Source organism: Lutjanus erythropterus, chromosome 21 (assembly GCF_056507025.1).
Source record: "Lutjanus erythropterus isolate fLutEry1 chromosome 21, fLutEry1.hap2, whole genome shotgun sequence".
Classification (NCBI taxonomy): Eukaryota; Metazoa; Chordata; class Actinopteri; order Lutjaniformes; family Lutjanidae; genus Lutjanus; species Lutjanus erythropterus.
In genome coordinates this window covers 13,527,748-13,548,908 of record NC_139337.1, presented here as the reverse complement: position 1 = coordinate 13,548,908, position 21,161 = coordinate 13,527,748, and the positions used below count along the sequence as shown (strand labels likewise).

Genomic DNA, 21,161 nt, shown 5'->3' with positions numbered 1-21,161 from the left:
AGTGTAAAGTCGATAGCGCTGAGTTCATGTGAGACTGCACTGAAGTCCGAGGGAAAATAAAATCTTAGTAGCACTGTCTCACGAGGCTCATTGTATTGATAGCAGTGTGTGTAACTGAAATCTGCCAGCCTTCATGTTCGATGTAGCCTAAACTCACACTTAGCGGTACCCAGAGATCCACACGGAGAAAATTAACTGAAATATGGACTCACCATAACATATAGATCTCTTTTATGTATTTAATGCAGGTTATTGTTTAATTTTGGCTGAGGAAACCACACCTGAACCCTGGTTGTTGAAAAACAACTAGCTGGAACTGCACAGTGAATTTGAGAAATTTCTGTCTGGTGTCCGTTGGCTATACATGACTGAAATGTCTCTCTAAAGTCTCTAATGATATTTTAATGGCTGCAGATGCTGGAGATTGTTCAGTTTTGTCTTTTTGGATCTTAGTGGAGCATTCAGTACTGTTGAGCACTAAATTCTAATCCAAAAGCAAAACCACCTAGTGGGCATTTCTGGGTCTGCATTAGGGTGGTTCTCCTATCTTTCAGACAGAACTTGGTCAGTCTCTACAAGTGACTTTGTTTTGGACACTGCTACTTTGCCATGTGGTGTCCCCCAGGGATTGGTTTTAGGGTCCATTTTATTTTCCATAGTTACACATCCGCTAAGACAGATAATTAGTCAATTTAGCAACATTTCATATCATTTGTGCACTAATGACATCCAGTTGTACTTCATTTAAACCTCATGAGATTCATAAACTCTCTGTGCTGACCAAATGTTTAATCACAATTAGCAACTGGAGGACAAATAACTTTCTGCAGTTATTGCAGATGAGACTGAAGTTTTGACTATTGCCCCTTAAAATCTCCAACCACCGATCAGGCAGAACCTCTGTACCTTATCCTCATCTTGTCAATCTAGTCTGCGTAATCCTGATGTGCCTCAGTTATGTTTCTTTCACCTAACAAACATAGCCAAATTTGGGTCCATTATGTCACAAATGATCACAAATAAATCATCCTTTCACTGTCTACAAACATTAGAAAATGCTGCTGCTAGGCTCTTGAGACAATCCAACACACGATCCATTTAAAACTCTTTAAAACTGGTTTCCTGGTTAATTTTACAATTCATTTAAAAATGTTGGTGCTCACTTACAGAGCCCCACATGGTCAGGCTCCACAGTAGACTTTCTGCACCCCCACAATGTCAGCCGAGCTGTTGGATCCTCCACCTGTGACTTTTCTAAAAGTACCTCAAACATGTCTGGACTCCTGGAGATTGTTCCTTCAAGTCGACAGCCCCTAAGCTTTGGAATTGTCTTCCAATAAGCATGAAATCTGCAAATTCCTTTAAAAAGTAGCTACAAACCTGCTCAGATAATCATTTGGGTAGCATGTGGCGGTTTTAATCTTGTGCCTTATGTCTGTTCACTCTGCATATTTTATCTGGTATTTTATCTTTGTTTGTTTGATTCTATTTAATTTAATATGACTTTAATTTGACAGATAGAGCTCTGAGAAATCTATTTTGTTCTGAATGCAAAAATCTTATTTTACTTTAACCATGATGAAATTATGATAGTACTCACCATGCAAATAGTAATATTAGTCACAGAACAAAAACCATCACAATAGGAACAATTTGTCTTTTATTTCTAATCTCTTCCAAGTAGGTAAAATTCTAACTGACTGATTTTAGATTAATCTAATACATGTTAATATTAGAAGTCAAACAATCTGATGAATTTATACTCGTGCTTAGTTTCTGCCAGTGCAGCATTAAGACTCTAGATTGAGAGAGTATGGTTAGGCTGTGTTGCTCTCAAGTATGAGCTAGAGGAGAGGCGAGGTGAAGTGAGGCATGGGGAGGAGAGAAGATATACAGTAATTCTGCTGGTGTGACATTTTCCTATAATCCCTCCCAAATGCTGCCAGTGTCAGGAGACAGAGTGTCAGAGAGGTGGTGGGAGGAGGAAAGATGGGAAGAATCTATTGCCATACTTTTGTTGAGTATGAAGCAGCTGAAAAATCGTATATTACCCTTTTTTCCCCTCATCCTATAGATTAGTTTGTAGTGCTGAATAGGTACATTTGCATGTGTGTGTGCGCCTGTTTCCTGTGTATGTGTGTGAAGGTTTGATGGATGTTAATCGACGAAATGTTAGTGGCAGCAATTACCATAAAAAACAATAATGCAATGATTGGATCAAAAGAACATGACAGATTCATTACCGACTGCGCGCATTAGAGTGTGTATGCACACAAACACAAACACACACACACACACACACACACACACACACACACTAGAAAAATGTCCTTCAACCATTGAAACAGTGAACAGTCTACACTTTCTATCCTGATTTCTCACTGCCTGAAAGCCAAATATCTATTTGTTAGCATTTATAGATGTGTGTGTGTGTGTATTTATCTAAATGCTTACATATTAATGTGTGTATAAGTGTGTCTCTGTGTGACTACCCAATGGGAACCCACCTGATTCACATGTATCTGCCTGTCTGTCCCTCTTTGGTCTATCCTTCTATCTCCCAGGCCTCAGATTTAGGGTGAAGCTCACCGTAGCGGAGGAGACAGCAGACACACAGGGTTGTTATCATCCCAAGGTCACACACACATACACACACGCACAAACAGATAGGCCACCTCAGAAAAGGAAAATAACTACAATGGGCAATTTACCCAGAACAGGCAGGGATGATGGCCAGGGCACAGATGCACACATACACAAACATACACACACAGACACACACATACACACAGCTGTGCCTCAGGGCCAAGGTTCTGGCAATGCATCATTACCCTCCCTTGGAGGTAATTCCATATCCCAGCATGCATTTCTCATGTGGAGAGGAAATTACCCCTGGGCCGTGCTGAGAGCCAATAGAGTGTGTCCTCCTATCTGTCTCTCTTCCTTCCTTTCTCTTTCTTTAAATCCCTCGCTCACCCTGTGACTGTGCCTCTCACGCTCTTACTGTCCTCCCTCCCTTGGTCTCTCCCTGAGTCACCCAGTTACTAACCCATTCTTTTACCTTTCTTTATCTTTCCCTCATTGCCACTTCATTTATCTCCCTCCTTCCTCCCTTTTTCTATGTCTGATGTAGAACACAGATTAATAACAAAGGACAAAAAAGGACTGACTGGCTGACTCTCCATTCCTGTCTGTCCCTCTCTCTGTCTTTTGGTGAAGTAGCTGTTCGTATATCTGTTTCATTAACCATCCATATGCACGTATCATAAAGAAATTAACACTGATATTCACTATTTACAAAGCAAGGCATGGTTGTATTCTTAGTTACCGTTGTGAAGAAGCCACTAAAGTGCCATGTAAGCATTTTTCTATCAGCAGAAGGCATTTTTATAAAAGGTAACAATCATATGAAATGTGCTCATTTTCCAAAGTAATGCAGTGATCATTTGTTTCCACGGCGATGTGCAATCCTGCAGACTGGTTAAATCATTTGAAATTCAACTGCAAAAGGACAAATAAATTGCCTTTATCACCACTGAGCAATACAGACACCGTTAATCAGCAGTTTCTTTTGTAATCAACCCATGTTAGAACAGAAAACAGGGCAGCTTTTTTCTACAGTAACTTGTTATATTAAATACTGCATGATTGCTAGGATGCACTATGCAGTATCCATGGAGTACAAGTGATGCAAGCAGTAGTGGTAGATGTATTACAACAGTAAGTAGTCTCACACTCTTCGGGCCCTATCTTACACTTGCTGCAAAGCCACTGCGCTGGTGTTGCAGGTGGATTTACTATCTTACACTGGTGCAAGTGCCATTTTTACCACATCTGCAAGATAGCAAATGCACTTGTGCCTGGCCTGTGCTGCCATGGGTGAGAGGTCTGAAAATGAAGGTAAAATGAAGGTGTGGCCCGGCATATTTGCTATCTTGTGCTTAGTGCTTGGAGTTAAAAATCACTTGCCTAAAACCGCCTAGAACCTGAGATGGGTTCACAGCTGTCAGACTGTCTTTATCAGATGAGTCAGCATGACAGCTGGAACAACTGTAGCATTTGCACTGAGATGGATTTGGACACACCTTGAATAAATTAGATCCACTGCGCCTTGCGCTTTCCTCTTGTGTTTAGATCAGCATAAGATAGGGCCCTTTGTCCCTCCCTGAGGGTTCTAAAACTTTTCAACCCAATGTAACTTTGCGTCTCTGTCCATGGTTCTGAAACTTTCCAACCCAATGTGTCTATGTGTCTCTATCCATGGTGCTGAAACGTCCCAACACAATGTAGGTTCGTGCCTCTGCCCATGATGCTGAAACTTTCTATGAATCTTTGTGTATCTGTCCATGGTGCTAAATGTCCACATTCTTTGTGTCGCTATCCATGATGCTGACACTTTCCACATATCTTTGTCTCTGTCCATGGTGCTCAACTTTCTACACTCTGTCTGTGTGTTTCTGTCCATGGTGCTGAAACTTTCTAACCATGTGTAACGTTCTCTCTCTCTGTCCACAGTGCTCAAGTTTCTCTTTGCGTCTCACTTTCTCTCTTTAATACTTCCAAAGTAACACGAAACACTGACACATATCCAAAAAAAAAAAAAAAAAAAATGAAATGCACTCCAATGGCTGCATTTCAATAATTGTTGTCTTTATTGTATATAACTGCCTGAAGCAGTTGCTAAGCTAAAGAAATTAAAAATGTGAAATATGTCACTTTCATTGTCTCTTTTGTCCTGAATCAAATCTGTGAAAAAAAAACAAGTAGCCCCAGCCTGGCCCCCGAGTAAAACTGTTCTATGACCACTACCGATAACTGCATCCTCAATAGTGTGTTACCAAGCAAGCAGGACTCTGAGAACACTACTAAAAAAGTAGAAAACTGCATTAAATTCAGAATGCTTGACTTGCCCAGTTGCCACAGTGGTATACTCAGCAGAACAGAGAGCTTCTTCAAGTAAACGCCAAAGAATCTGTTTCCAGTTTACGATGTAGTATTCCCCAGGTGCACAGTACAGTAAACTGGGCACTGTTGATGTGAATGGGTCTTACTTTTACTTAAGTGAGTATGGGATCTCCTCTCTGAACAGCCTATAATCCTGTGTTCAGGACCTACCAGACTTGGACACACACACAGGCTGCCTGTGCCTCAATTTCCATCTAAAGCAGGTATCCCTGTCTATAGAGTCATACATAAACCATATGTATCCACCACAATGGGCAATGCACTTACATAAACACACAAGCGTTGCAAGAAGGGAATACACACGCTCTGTTTCTCTCACACACACGTGTACACAAATAAACATTGACACAAGTGCCCAGCTGACAACAAGAGTAATCACTGCATAATAATTCTCTCTCTGTTTCTTAAGCACATAAACTCGTACACACACTGCCATGTTGTTGTCCTTCAGACTGTGTGACACATGGGAATGCACTGCATCAGTCATACACTATCACACACACTGTCTCCGTCTCCCTGTCTTTGACACAGCCTTGAACACACACACAGACCCCATTCACAGACACACACCCACAAACGTGCACAGGGTCACCGCTGACCGTTGCAGATTTTCCATAAATAGAGCGATGTGTTCAGGCTGTGAGCCAACAAATGTTGTCAGTAAATAGCAAGCGTCACCGCTATTTACAATGACATGTCACACCAGATCACATCATATCAATGTACTGTAAATAGCAATTCCATGTCAGCAGCTCTATTGTATCAAGCCAATAATGGGGGCACAGGGGGGTATTCCTTTTACCGTTATCTATACAATGAATGTTTACATCTATTGTTGTAGCGATGTGGCTTTAACCCTTGGATTCCAGACTGTGGTTTGCTTGAAACGGACGCAGCCTTCGCTCAATCATAACAAAGGAATTTTAACATCAAGCAAAACTAACACTATCGCTGGGTGAATACATTTTGGATTTGTGGAGAAAATGTAAATGAGGGGAGTTTGAGTTATCTTATCTTGAAGTGCTGTGTCTACGTTTCAGGCTGTTTGACTGTTTGATGAGATAAGTCAAGCACACCCCCTCAGTTGAAACAATACTGCACTCTCATTTTTGATCACAATATTACAACTGTTTTTTTTTTCCCGTCCTGTCAATTCTCATTTCTACAGCACTGTGAATTCTCCTTGAAGTCCTCTTTTGATGATGTTTTTCCCTCTCTTGCTTGTTTCCTAACCTCCCAAGCTTTGTAACTCTAACCCTTGGCTCCCACCTTCTTGGTCCCCAACTCCCTGAGCTAATGTTCATCTCTCTATTCCCCGTCTGTACTCACAAACCCCTACTATGCATTGTTCTCTCCCTCCTTTCTTATTCTTTCTTCGATCCCTCAAGGTATGTCTCCCTTTTTCCCTTTCTTCCCCCACTTTAGGATTCTTCCAGGCACCTCCATTTGGTCCTTTTTCATTTCATTCATTACTGGTTTTTGTCTTCCCTTCTTACCCTCCCTACTTTTATTGGTGCTGCAGGTCTGCGCCCAATATTTCCCTCTCTATCTTGCTCCCTACATTGTTTTTCATATTCAATTTAAGAAGGAAACTCAGAGGGAGTGAGAATCTCTATTCACGGAGAGAGCTTAAAGGAAAACACAAACAAAACGATGAAGGGTAACTCTAATATACATTATCCTCTTCCCTTCTCCTCACTTCTGCTCCATTACTGTTCTATTTATTCACCTCCCTCCTTCTTGAACTTCATCTATCCTCCACCATCTATTTTTCCCTCTCTAAACCAAATTCCCCCTCCTTCCTTCTCTGCATGTGCCTCCTTTCTTCCCCTTCCTTTCCTCTTCTTCCACTATGCTCAACGCCCCTTCAGCTTCGTCTTCACCCCTCCCTCCTCCCTCCCCTCCCTCTCTTCCTCCTCTCCTCTCTTCACTCCCATCCATTAGCGATTATTGAGTTTTCTCTTTGTGTCGCTGTCCTCACCTCTGCTCTATTGCGCTCACTCTTCTGCAACAGTAATGGCTCCTAACTGCGTTACTGGCTGCCATGCAGACATGCACATGCACACACACACACGCACGCACACACACAATACAATATAAATGTTAGGCAAAGAATATGCCGATGAATTATATCAAAAAATAGTCTTTTCCTAAGCACAAAATACACACTTACACAGACATTAACACACACACACAGACATAACCTCTGCCCTCACTCAGAGTGTTCCTTGTCTCTAATTGCTGCTAACTCATTTAGCACTTCATGTTAGCTCAGCTAGATCCAATTACAGCAAGAGAGAGAGTGAAGTTTGAGTAGGAGGCCATTTAACCTCATGGCAAAGAGAAATGTATGATATGATATAAAGCAGAGTAACGGATTATATAGAAATCAAGATGGAAGAATGTAAAGACTGTTTTTTATGCCTCAGAGTGGAAATTAAGATCGCTTTGAAAACATAAAGAACCACAGCTGGTAAACCGACTATACTGTTGACTGTTTTACTGTGAAGTAAATAAAATAAAAATGCGCAGAGTTTTTCATAGCTGTTGAAATACAGCTATTTGCATTACACTAATGCATAAGCAACAGAAATGTGCTTTGGATGTAAGCCATGTCATTTACAATATTTACACTGAGCTACAAAATTCTTTCACTGTCTTGCATTTGTGTTGCATTTGCTGCAGGGCTGTAACTCAGTCAGATTTGGCTGTTAAAGATTCAGAGACTCGTTCCTTTAGATTTTTTTTCAGGTCAGCTCCTCCTATATCCTCCTATATCAGCCTATATGAGTATGCTTTACCAATAACAGTCATGTTTTAATGCCTTTCTTCGTCTGTGGTGTAAAAACATCAGATTTCCACACAGTCAGAGAAAGTCAAACTGTCTGTCTCCTATTCGTAGTTATAAGGTATAAAATCCCAGCACAGTGGCTGAAACAGCTGAGGCAGCTGATAGCGTGTCACCCGCCCTCCGTTCTAGCACTCGTCTCCATTTCCATCACAGTTAGTTTTGTCATTTGTGGTGATTTTTAGACTCCGTTTGTAATGTTTCCAGCCTTCCATGCTGCTGCAATGAGGCAGTTAAAATACAAGTGCTGAAATTTGTTTGCCAGCCACTCGTTTCAGCTTCTCTCTCAGCGCATGTTGTAACAGGATTTTTTAAATGAGTCTGTCAGCCAGTACAGTTGTATAACTCTATATTTACAATTCCCCTTATTTATAATTCCTAATTAAAATGTTATCCCTTTGTTTTATTGCTTTGCTTCTATCTGTTTAATCCTGTTACTGTGATGCACTCTGATGACAACCAAAAAAGTCTCAGTCAACTTTCAGGGGGCAGCTGTAATTTGATGAAAGTAAATTGTTCACTGATATTGACTGATGCTGAGACAAAACACTTTTGGATGCATGTTAAAAATGTGTTTTTGTAGTTTTGTCATAACAGTTTAGTCATACTTACATGGATACAGTATTTGTGACTGGGATGCAAAAATGTGGGGTTGCTGGCCTGAATTAATAAAAGTAAACAACACACTGAGCTCAAGCATTTTCACAACATTCGACTACAGCTACTAAAGTCTAAATTTTAAAATAAAACTTAAAGTTTGTAACTTTTAATTATATAAAGTTCTATTGAACTCTAAAGGGTTTATTCAACACACAAAAGAGCTCTTAAATATTGGAACTGTATATAAAATTTCTTTAATAGTGGTTGAATGAGGTTTATGTTCTAAAATAAAGTGCAACAGGAGGAAAAAGAATGTTTTTTTTTCTTGTTGTGTACATGCAGTATATGAAGCTTGAAGCAGTGAGGGGAATAAAGTTATCTCTTATGTGTGCTTGTGGACCGTTAAGTGTGTTAATGACTCCAATGGGCCAATAATAGACTTTTTTTTGCAAGCAAAGTAAAGATAATTGTTTGTGTGTGGTATTTTTAAGGGAATTTTACTACCCAAACTAGCATCTACATTATCTGCAGAGACTCTGTTTTAAAAGTTATAAAGTAAAGTTATAAGAAAAGACAAGCTTGCGGGGACCTTATATTTATTATAAATACAAAGAAACTTGTTTACTCTCCACCAAGTATTTGTTGTAGACAAAATAAATGACAAAAGGGTCAGTTCTGTTTTCACAACTTCTATCAAATCCCCATTTAAGATGAAGAATATATTGAATTTTTTTTGGGGGAAAGAATGTCTCAGATGGGTGTGATATGAATAGTAGCTATAACAATTTATATGCCTCACTTGTATATTACATCAGTATTGAACTGTCATTATAAAAGAGATATAAATAAAATGGTGGATTTTAAAAAAAGTTATGTGCAATGTAAAAACACATTTGCAGTTTCTCATTTTGACTAAAATAGTGCAATTAACATTTAAATGTTTTCACTGCCTTTGTTCAACCAGATTAGATAGTAAAAGCAGCAAAAATTTAAACGCTGCCTTCCATATGGCACAATAATGATGACGACCTGCTGTATGAAAATATAATTTGATCTCTGCAGCTATATAAATAGATTAATGCATTTGCAGGATTATCCCTTAATGAGCATTCAAATTTCAAGCTCTTTGATGTGCATGACATTGTATTTTTTTTCCTTCTTTTCCTTCTCCAATATATATCACACTCTGTTTTCACAGAGCGAGTGCAGAGTATGTGTGTATATGTGTGATACTGCAATCCATGAGACTGTCTCTTATCTTGGTGACCTGTGCTCACCTCTTGCTTCTTCTCTCCACAGCGTCTCTTTGAGAAACTTATTTCTACTCACTGTTGCAACTGTTTGTTATTGTTACTGTGTGACTAATGTCCCTTTGTCACAAAACTGGCTGGTATGGATGCACCTTACAGAAAACACAACATATATTACTGCTTTGCCTCTTGCTGAAATAAAAGAAGAGTTGCTTATGTATACAAACAACAAACTGCAAGAGTGCAAACAACAAAGGCTTCACAAACTTGGTGTGAATAATAAAATGAAAAAAAATAACAACTTTGACTTTTTCAAAGAGAAAAGGCAAAATGGTCTTCCATGAGTCAGAGTGTTTATTTTACACAGTCAATAACTGAACAAAGAAAATACCCTCCAACCCGGCAGTTCATATTTGTCCTGTTTGGGGATGTGACAATGAGGCCTTTAGTGCAAACACCATGCATGTAGTTCATTTGCATCCTAATGTGTTTATAAAGCACATTCTGGACTTTCTAGTGATGTAACACACACGTGGATGTGGCCGACTCAGCACATCGTCTGTCTTTTCGAAATGGCAGGAATTTCAGAAAAAGGAATTACATTTTTAAAGATATATTGTTCTGGTCTTCATTACAGATTTTTTTAAGATTTTAGAAGTGAATATTAACTTTAAGCTTTTCAGAGAGCGGGACCTGCTTCTTCTCATTTTCAACCACGTGCATACTTCACAAATTTTGATCTGTTTCACCACATGATCATGATATATGCCTATATCTAATGTCAAGTTGCACAAAGAAGTGCAATCTCTGTGCCATCCTGCAACTAACAAATGATACAATTTGTTTTATATTTGTTTCCAATATACATCAAATGAGAGAGAATGAAAATGAAATGCAGAAAATTAAAATTTATCATTACCAAATTGGTGCCTTTCATGTGGGTTAGAGGGAATTACCAATGTTTACTATAAGGAACATGTTATAAAATAAATATATATTTAAGAAAAAAGAGTCTTTGTCATATGTTATAAGAAAAATCTGAATGTTATAATCTTTTTTCTTCCAGGACGATATACATTTTGGGAATTCTGTTATGATTTGCATGTTTTTTACAGAGTGGAAACATTAGAGATAATTTGTGTTGAGTCTTGAGCCAGTCAATCACATTACATCAATAATAAAGCATCATGACCTCATTATCAGATACTTTGTAGAACTTCACAATATTGAAAAATCTTGAGGAGGATCTCTCCTCCTCTTTTGTTTTAAATAATTCTCTCCCATCCTGTCTCTTATTCTATCTCTTTCACCCATTCTTTCTCTCTTGCTTGAGCCCCCCTACCCCGACCCTCCCCGGTGATTGACAGCTGCTGCTGAGACTTGATCCACGCATGTCTCAGTCCCTGTCGCTCTGTAATTAAAGGAATTATACATCAAGGGTCCTGTGAAATATATATAAATAAAGAGGGGAGAGTGAGCCTTGCTTAATTGCAGAGACAAGAGGATGGAAGTGATCACAGCCCAGTAGGACTCTTTTACACGCAGCGTGACACTAAGGGAGGCGAAATGAAGCTTCTAAAGCAACCGGTGAGTGATGGGAGAAACAGTAGCTTTTATTACTTGTTCTTTCTTAACATTTTGTTGGTTTTTTTCACTGTGGTTTTACACAATAGGTTCAGACAAAAATTTGCAGAGTTGTCTGGCAAAAAAGTTGAACCCAGCTCAACTTTTGTCGCATCATCTGCTGACATGCTGTCAACACTCCTGGTACATTACTTGGTAAGGTAAACAGTAATTCTGCTGTTTATCTCCAGACTGTTTAGACAGCAGATAAAATGATTGATGCTGAAGTGAACTTTGGAGAGTTGTAAATTCCTTCCTCATGGTATTATAAATCACGGTGCAGTGTTTTGGTATCTGATAAGCCTTCAAACATATGAATCTATTAGTCAAACCAGCCTTCCCAGATTGTATGTCATCCTCACACTGGTACTGGTACCCACCAATGTACTTTCTTGCGTTCACATAGCCTCTGATACTTACAGTGGCCAGTTTGACAGGGAATACAGTAATGAGGTGGTTTTTCTTTTGTTTTTTTGTTTTTTTGCTGGATTGGATCCTGGCACCCTGCCACTGAGTCACCTAATTTTGCAACTATCTCCACGGCTAACCAAGCTACATAGCTAGCACCAGCTACAGATAACAGCAGACAACAGTTAGCCAATTGAGCAACAAACAAACTAGCTAACCACTGTGAGTCCATAAGAAGTAAGTCATATGTCAAAGGCTAAAATGTGCTTATCGATAAGCATTCACAATCAAATCATGGAGTCACAAAGGTCAAAGACTCTTATAGAATTCAACAGGACTGCTTCACTATGACTGAAATATTGATCTGTGTATGAATGTATGTCAGTGTCTGTGTGTACGTGCTGTATGGTTTTGTGTGTGTTGGGTATTCAGCATTGAGGTATGTAGGGTTAAGCCTGCAGGGAATGAATGTCAATACAGTAAAACGTCCTCTCAAATGTAGTAACACATGTTTATGTGATCGTTGGTCACATTTGTCCTTGTTTAAGTGCCTCTAATCATCTAATGCCCCATGATCTTGTGGTTCAATGAATTCCACAAAACACACATATTGTACACTCACGTGCTCACATGCTCACACACACACAGTCTCTCCTTTCATCCTACCTGGGGTCTTTCTGAATAGAGTCGATGGAAGGTGAACGCTGCAGGCTGCCTTCAGGCGGCAGGGCTGGTCCAGACTTGCTGTAGGGTGATTCCACCACCGAGGGGCAGTACTGCAGGGTGCGGTAGGGGTCCGCAACATAGGGGTCTGAGCCATACAAGTCTCCGCCTCCACCACCTCCGCTTGAGGTGTAGCCTGGTCCCACTGTGGCATAGTTATTGGTCCCGCCACGGCTGTAGTTTCCTGTCCCCGTGCCATGACTTCCTGTGCGCTGCAAAGGGGCGGAGTCGACACCAGGGGAGGAGGGAGCTATGGTGGGAAAGTAGGGACAGAGGACATAACTTAGGACCTGGTCATGGACACGCTGGGTCAGGTCTACGGGGGCAGGAGAAGGAGGGGAGGAGAAGACAAAAGGAAAGGTAAGGGGAGAAGGACAGGATGAGAGAGAGGAGAGGAGAGGAGAGGAGAGGAGAGGAGAGGAGAGGAGAGGAGAGGAGAGGAGAGGAGAGGAGAGGAGAGGAGAGGAGAGGAGAGGAGCAGAAATGAGAGGAGAGGAGCAGAGGCAGACATAGAGATGAACAGGTTGTTGGGAGAAGACAACCATGTCTCCATATGGATGGATAAATATTGGCCACATGCCCAGGATTAACAAGGACCAATGTTCAACAGAGGGAAGGATTGAAGAGAGAAAAGAGAAAAGTCGACAAGAGTTGAGCAGACAAAACTTTGAGATCATTTTACTGCATAAATCAATATGTAAATGCCTATTGACACCGGGCTAGTATTACCAAGCAACTTACAGTAAAATTAGCAACACCTGTATTTTACTCAGATTCACTCACATTGTCCCCATGGGCTGGGTATTGTTACTCAACATCTTTAAGGTATAGACCAAAGTAACTCAACACCATGTAGTACTGAAACCTCTCCAGTTAAATGATATCTGCATGCAATCCTTTCTGTACCTAGATCTAGAAAAAAACAATATTGGTTTTATTTGCAGCCAATAAAATCAAATGTTCTTCAATTTATTTTGACATGTGACTGGCCCACTCCTGCAGCTGCATACATTCTGTGGTGGTTAAGTCTAGCGTGGCGTATTTGAGTTGGCACTTCAACATACTGAGATGCCACCAAAACTTTCAAAAGTCCGAAAGTTCCAAAAAAGGTAGAAAATGAAGTATTCTTATGGTATCTGTATCACTTTGAGTACTGTAATTGGAACTGTCGACATAAGTTTTGATGTCAAGTCTCTGCATTAACAACAATGTTTTAGAAGCAGAGTGTCCGTTCTTCAGCAGCCACGTTAATAATACATTTGGAGTTGTCTTCTTACTTTCTGCACGTTACAAGCATAAATTTACAGCTGACCTCCTCTTTCATGATCATTTATTTTAAAGGCCAGTATAGTCAATCTATAACATATTATGAGCCGAGATCCAATTTAATACTTGTACAGTTGTCTGAAAACATAAGACAGTTGTTAAAAAAATTATCACCTAAAATCACTGAGATGCCAATTCGCACAGGACTAATGTTATCACAAGACCTCTGTGTTTGATGAAATATGGCAGGCAATTTATAGGGATGTTCCGATACCAATACCAGTTTTGTATACTGGCTAAAATACTGGTAACTAGTACAACAGTACAATCTAGTACAATCTGATGACACATAATTCAACTTAGAAATGGGACCATGCTAGTTTCCAGCATGAAGTTTTTTTCCAGGATGGCAAAAAGTTTCATTGCATGTATTCTCTGTGTGTATTTGTTAATGTATTTTTAAATATATATATTTTTAACACACTGGAGTCAGATCAGTACTTGGTATTGGGCAATCCACACAGTTCAAGTATCTGAATCAGTATTGGGAAGGAGAAAATAGTATCGAACATCTCTGGTAATTCGTGGTGGAATTTTTACTTCACAAAAATTGTGTACATGTGAGATTTGTACGTGATTAGGATCACAGATGCCCTCCACGGTTGTTACACATTACTAGAGATCACCAGCTAATGCTAGTCCCATGTGAATAAGAGTTAAGACAATAGCTATCCAAAAATATAAAATACATAGAAAATCCTATTATAAACTAACTACTATAAACAATGGAGTACTAAAACTTTATTTTTTCTGTATATTCTTATCGAAGCCATGTGATTTTAGATGATAAAATAGTACTACACTAGTTATCAGAAATACTTGAGACCAACTTAGTAATAGTTCTATTCCTGTGTGCAGTACAGTAGCCTTGTAAATCCACCCTTTAGCAACAGTTTCCATAACACTAAGGATTTGTAAACAGCGTTAGCTTTGTCACTCAAATGACTCATTAGCCTGCCGTTCCCATGCAATGAAAAATGGAAACTTTGCTCGTAAGCCTATCTGCAGGTAGCTCGAGGACAACTGCAAAAACTTTTCCTGTACAATGAGACATCTGCCTGGTGAGCAATAAGGACTAAAAAAAATTAATAAAAAAAAAAAAAGCAGACAAGTAACTATCTCTCTTTGGAGTGAGATGGAAATTGAATGGGGATTTGCTGTGCAATGTAAACAGCCTGCAGGGGCACAGTAGCTGTCACCTTTCCTCCCCGTCGTGTTGGAGCGGTGGATCAGTGATATATCAAGGTGTTAATGTGAGTCTGGGGGGCTCGTTTCTCTGGTTGTAAAAACACTAAGACAGACGGTGTGGAGGGGATCAATCTCATCTGTCATTAGGACCAAGGTGTGTGTACACAGGAACACACGTGTACACACATGCAAAAACACCATAAATGTGTTCTTTGGGGAGCGTGCGATAAATCACAGAGCCCCGAAATCAATATGCGGCCGTGTGGTTGTCGGGGGCTTTAACACAGGCCAGTGCGCCTCCTCTTGCAAAGAGAATTAGCCTTTAAAACGTGCCTGAATGGGAAAACGCACACAAACTAGAGCATGCACTCACTCAACGTAAACACCAAGCATTCCCATGCATCTCATAAAACATGTACGAGACGGAAATACACATAAAGACATACATTTATGCATTATATAAACCCCAGCACACATAAACACTGAATTAACAAAGAATGGAGGTTATGTGTATGCTGAGGTTGAGAGTCTCATCGTTATGTGACCAACAAACTTGCTCTTTAGTGCGGTCTTGAGTGGTGGCATTTACTTGACCTTCACAACCCTCTTATCTCTTTCTTTTTCACCTCTCTCGCTCATTCTCACACACACACACACACACACACACACACACACACACACACACACACACACACACACACACAAACACACACACGTCTGCCTGTGTTTTGTACATGAGACGGATTAAACCCATCCTCAACAATCATTTTCCAAAGCTCTTAAATTTTATTTAAATTCCTCTCACCAAATCTGGTAAACTCCATTAGTCGACCCACCAGAGGCACAAGGAACCTTTTGGATGATGTAACTACATTAGCATATTTTTATTTTCTAACTCTAAAATGAGGTTAACAAAAATCCATTGCCAGCCAGACAGTGAAAAATCCAACTTTCAGACTTTGCCATGCAATGCCCATGAGGCTAAAGGCTCTGTGAGCTCTTCTACTGATGCCCCAAATTTGACAAAGATCCAAAGAATTAGGCAGCGGGGAAAGAGAAACAGTGAGAGAGCCTGGGAAAGAAAAAGAGAGAAACAGCTAAGGGAAGAGGGATGGAGCTGCAGTTTAGAAAACCAGAGGGGCAGAGGGAGGAAACAAGAGGCGGTGGAGTTAGCGACAGTACAGCCGCGTCGAACAGAGGGTATAGGAGGGTAATGAAGCAGAGTTACTCCCATCAGAAGCAAAATCCCAGTCTTTTCTGTACTCTTTGAATGGTGTCTGTGGCATGTCTGTCTTTCTGAACGTCTCATTAGCAGCCGGGGCTTTAGGCTAACACCACCAGTGTCAGTGTGCACTCACCGAGAGACTTGACACCCAAATAGGACGAACCCCAGAGCCAAAGAGAGGGGTGGGAGAAGAGTAGATGGAAGAGGGAAGGAAAACACACAAAAAATGGCCTGTCAAATTATTTTCTTAGCCTGCGCTGTGACCACTGAATAGGGATGTCCTTGGGTGCAAGTTGAAAAGGGGAAAGGCAAAGAAAGCACGCATGATAAAGAGAGATGCTAGGGAGCATAAAGACAGAGAAATGTTTTCATTCTTTTGGTTTTTTTTTACCTTCTGTTACTTTGTATTCCACTTCCCCATGCCTCTTTATGCATTCCATTTTCTTCTTCGCTCAATCTTTCTGTCTGCTCTCCCTCTCTTCTTCTCCCACCTTAAGTAAATGGAGTGCTGCTGAATTTATCATTTGCTCTGGTAATGGTGTGTTCTGACTGATGACTTGACCTTTGGGGCCAATATTGCCTGGCAAAAAATCAGCGTGTGGGCGCCTGTTTATGCAGGCATGTGTGTCACTGTGTATGTGCACTCGTATTTCCGTCCTTGTGAGAACCAGCTGGGGTTTCACATTTTTGGAACATGGCACATTTTTGACTCAAGACAGTAACACCTTTCTGTACAGTTTTTAATTGATTATAATTCCTAATATGGTAACACACTGGACTGACTAACAGCTTAACAGGCAATAATAGATAGATTGAGAGATGATCGATAGATATATCCATTAGAATATTCATTTAAGATGAATTAAAGAGGGGATCTAAACCTTTCACAATATGTTTTCTGATGATTCTGATCTTTTTTAATGTTAATTTTGTTTGTTTGTTTGTTTGTTTGTTTGTTTGTGTTGTTTTATATTTTCTTGTAGTTTTTGATCATCACCTGAAACTGCTCATTTAGGACCTGCAGAAACCACAGAGAGTAGTTTAAGATTAGTTTTAGATTCAATTTAGTTGTAAAGTTTAGCTTGTAATTGAAAGCTCAGGTTTAGGTTTGGGGTTATGGAATAAAACATAAAAATGAAAGGTCCTCTCTAGTATAGTAACACAAAGATACAGAATGTGTACGTGTGTGAGGCAGTGTCTCTTTTATGAATTTGCTAAAGACCAGCACGAGGCAAACTCACTGTGCTGTTTCATGAAATATTAAACAAATCGTGAAATGTGCCTTGTGTGTACAAAAAGACATACACACAGATACACACATGCGCTTCACTAGCACCTCTCACACCTAACGCTCTGGCGGCGTGAAATTGTGTTTGGGAGGAAATAAAAGGGCGGGTGTGTCTTTGTATTCCCTTGCTTCGGCGTAGAGTAAACAAATCGCGGCTGTGCTCCTGCTGGCAGATTAGCGACGGGAAGGGAAACTCTATTAGTCATTTGACACAGTGATACCTCTGCAATTAGCCAGCCCGGCTGAGGGGACGGCTAGCTTAGAGCAGGGCTGACTTTTTCTTTGGGCTGCTGAGATGAGGGAGCCCTCGCTGAATGTACAAGAGATGGAGGGAAACAGGAGGAGGTGTGTGGGGGGGGCGAAAGATAGGGAGAGCGGGGGAAAAAAAAAAAAACTAGAGGGAGATCAAACCAATCCTCCAAGCTTTTCCATGTCCATCCTCCCTCCTCGTGCTTTCATCTCTGCCTCCATTTCTTTTAATACTACTCTGTCTCTGTCACTCTCTTTTTCTCCGTCTCTCTCTTGCCCTTTTCTCTTTTCTCCCCTCTAGATCTGTCCCTCTCTGTCTATACCTCCATCCATCTTTTTTCTCACCCATCCCTTCTCTTTTCAGTCCCTGCCCTCCCTCTTTTGCTGTACTTCACTCCCTCTCCGCTTCTATTTTTTTGTGTGTCATCCCCTCTCCATCATCCATTCATTTCATGTTTTTCTCTCCCTTTCTTCCCCTAACACCCTTCTGTCTCACTATCTCTCTCCCTCTATTGTGGTTGTAGTAGACTATATGATCAGAGCTGAGGACATGTCCTTTCTCTCGACACGCTTCAGCGCTCAGCACGATTACACAAAACCCCCTCAGTACAGTCTCTATCGTGCTCGCATACACACAATCGCATAGACACGCACAAGAACACAAACACGGATTTCTAAATATGCAAGTGATTGACATGGACCAAACATGTGTGCCTGTAACACATCTTTTTCTAATGCTTTAAGGTCATGCAACAGCGTGCACGCACACACCACACAACCTTGCCTTCAGCAGCACACGTGCCCAAACACACACAAACACACACACTTCTTGGACGTGGAGGAGAGTAAGGATTAGTTTCTCCCTCCGTTTATCCCTGGGAGAGCCTCCTGGCCAACACACAGCTCTTGATGTTCCTGAGCTGGAAGCACTGGAGGCCACGCATGCACACGCACACTCACACACACACACACACACACACACACACACACACACACACACACACACACACACACACACACACACACACACACACACACACACACACACACACACACACAAACAAATGCCCTCCTTTGCACTTTCAGTATCAAGTATACGGCGTTTTACAGTGTGGGAGCTGTAGGACACTTGTCTCTATGAGTCAAGGTGCCATGTCTTTCTCAAAGCATGCCACTTAGACACAGCAGGGGGTCCGGGCCAATGGCTGCCGCTAAATGTTCACGCTGCGGAAGGACAATAGTGAAAGTCATAAAAAGATGAGTTTCCTTGCTTTCTGACTGAAGGGCACTCCATTTATAGAAGGGCAGGTACAATTTTACAGCAGAGAAATTCTAAAGAAATGTAAACCTCTTCGAGTGATCACACCTGTCTGGGTCAAATTGATCACCAGAAGCGGATGATTATTATAGGCAGGGCTGCAACAAACGTTTATTTTCATTGTCTAGTTGTTTGGTCTATAAAATGTCAGAAAATGGTGAAAAATGTTGGTAAGTGTTTTCAAAAGCCCAAGACAACATCCTCAAATGTCTTGTTTTGCCCACAAACCAAATATATTCAGTTTACTGTCATAAATGAGCAAATAAAACAGAAATTATTTGAATTTAATCAATTATGGAAATAGCTGGTGATTAAGTAAATAATGGATTAATAATTGATTAGTTGTTGCAGCTGTAATTATAGCCAAATTGTTGACTGACATCTGTTGCAATCATTTGTTGAGTTGCTGACATCTTTCGCTCACTAAAATGCTATGGTGGAAATCCATAATGGTACGGTGTTACTGGAAGGCAAAATTTACATTTCAAGTTTTATATTACACAACTATCAAATAAAGTACATTAAACAATTAAAAATTTAATTTATTCAACTATTAGTGTGACCTGATTTTTTCCAAATTGTACAATCATAGAAAAATAGAAAAAGGCCATGAGAGGAAGGCTGCAAAAGAGGATTCATCATGACCTCCAGAGAGTCATGTGACAAATTAAAACAATGTTTTTAGTTTCCTTAGGGTCCTGGCTCTTTTTCAAAGTACTGCACCAAAATTGAGGATGTATCATGTGAGTGTAAAGGGGCAAAAATGGGTATGTTGCCTAGAAACAACACCAGAGAAGGATGTAATGGGTTGACCTTTGTAACCGAGATCATTACAGTTTCCACTGTAAAATAAACACTGAACTTTCCTGAGGTTGACAGGTTGGCTTTAACTAATATTTGAGGCATTTCAGAGTTAGTCACAAACATAATTTGATACTTATGTGTTATTTTTTCTTATTGCCTTGTGTTTCTTTCATATCTTGTCTCAGTGTCTTTTTATGTCTAACGCATTACTTGGAATTGCTTTGTTGTTAATCTTTGTTGCCTTAGCTTGCCTTGTTTGCCATTAGCATAATGTTGCTGTTGTTAAGAAAATTTGCATCATCTGCTAGCCTCTGCATCACATCTTCAGTGTCATCAGGTCAGATTTTACATGATTTTTTTTTTTCTTTTTTTTATTGTTTTATGCTTCATTTCACATCTCTGCAAAAGGAAACCTTCCTTGCTGTTTTTGTTCTTTGACAAATATCTAAGAATTTTAGGGCCAACAAGAAAGCACGAATCATGTGCTATCTGTGGCTCATAGTAACTATAAAAAATGGATCACAGTTGTGGGCAACATTTGTCAGCTCCCAGAAAGGATTTGAATCTGACAGCTGTGTCCTTTCTGAATAGAGTTTGCATTTCCCTCCAGTTTATGTGGGTTTCCTCCAGATGCTCCTGTTTTCCTCCCACAGTCCGAAGACATGCAGGTTAGGTGGATTGGACACTCTTTATCACCCAGGTGCAATGTGGATTTCCTCTCCTGTGTGTGTGCTGCCGCTCGCCCACTGTGTGTTGAAATAAGCTGCAGCCCCCCCACGACCCTGAATAAGATAAGTGGGTCAGCAAATGGACGGATATCGCACTTAACTTGAACACGACTTACTAACATAGCACATCTGAGTTTGATTCAGTTGAAATAACGTAGTGGCGGTGAACAGGTTGTGAAAAAGGAGGCTAAAGGCTGCTTTTAAAGCCTTTCTCAGAGCGACTGTTGATGTCAGTGATATCAAACCATTGTGAGGCCAGGTTATTTATATGTATATGTTTAAATAGGGCGTGATAAGGAACAAAAGGGAGAAATAGAGCAAACACAGAAGTAATAACCAATGTACATAATGATAAATTGTGAATCAATTAATGAATAAAACATGTTTTAAACAGCAGATATGAACGTTCCTTTTCATTTGATGAGGACAGTCAATGCAGCTTTTGTGCTGACTTCAAATTTATCTGTGTGATCTCTGAGGACAAAAACAAATGAATGTTTCTTTCTACAGCTATGAATTCATTACTGCTGATAGAACAGAGAATATGCTAATCATGTAAACTGAGATAGCGCGGGACACAAGTACAATTTGTTTATCTGTACATTTCTGTGCATGCTT

At 40.2% G+C, this 21,161-nt stretch overlaps 1 protein-coding gene across 3 annotated transcripts in view; it reads right to left on the bottom strand.

Annotated features, from left to right (window-relative positions):
- The window catches only part of ctnnd2a (catenin (cadherin-associated protein), delta 2a), a 328,733-nt gene that overhangs the window by 126,399 nt on the left and 181,173 nt on the right, over positions 1-21,161 (bottom strand). For all 3 annotated transcript variants that reach the window (XM_084746984.1, XM_084746983.1, XM_084746985.1), the window contains one exon: positions 12,361-12,667. In XM_084746984.1, the coding sequence (XP_084603110.1) occupies positions 12,361-12,667 (307 nt within the window). The remainder of the gene's footprint in view (positions 1-12,360; positions 12,668-21,161) is intronic.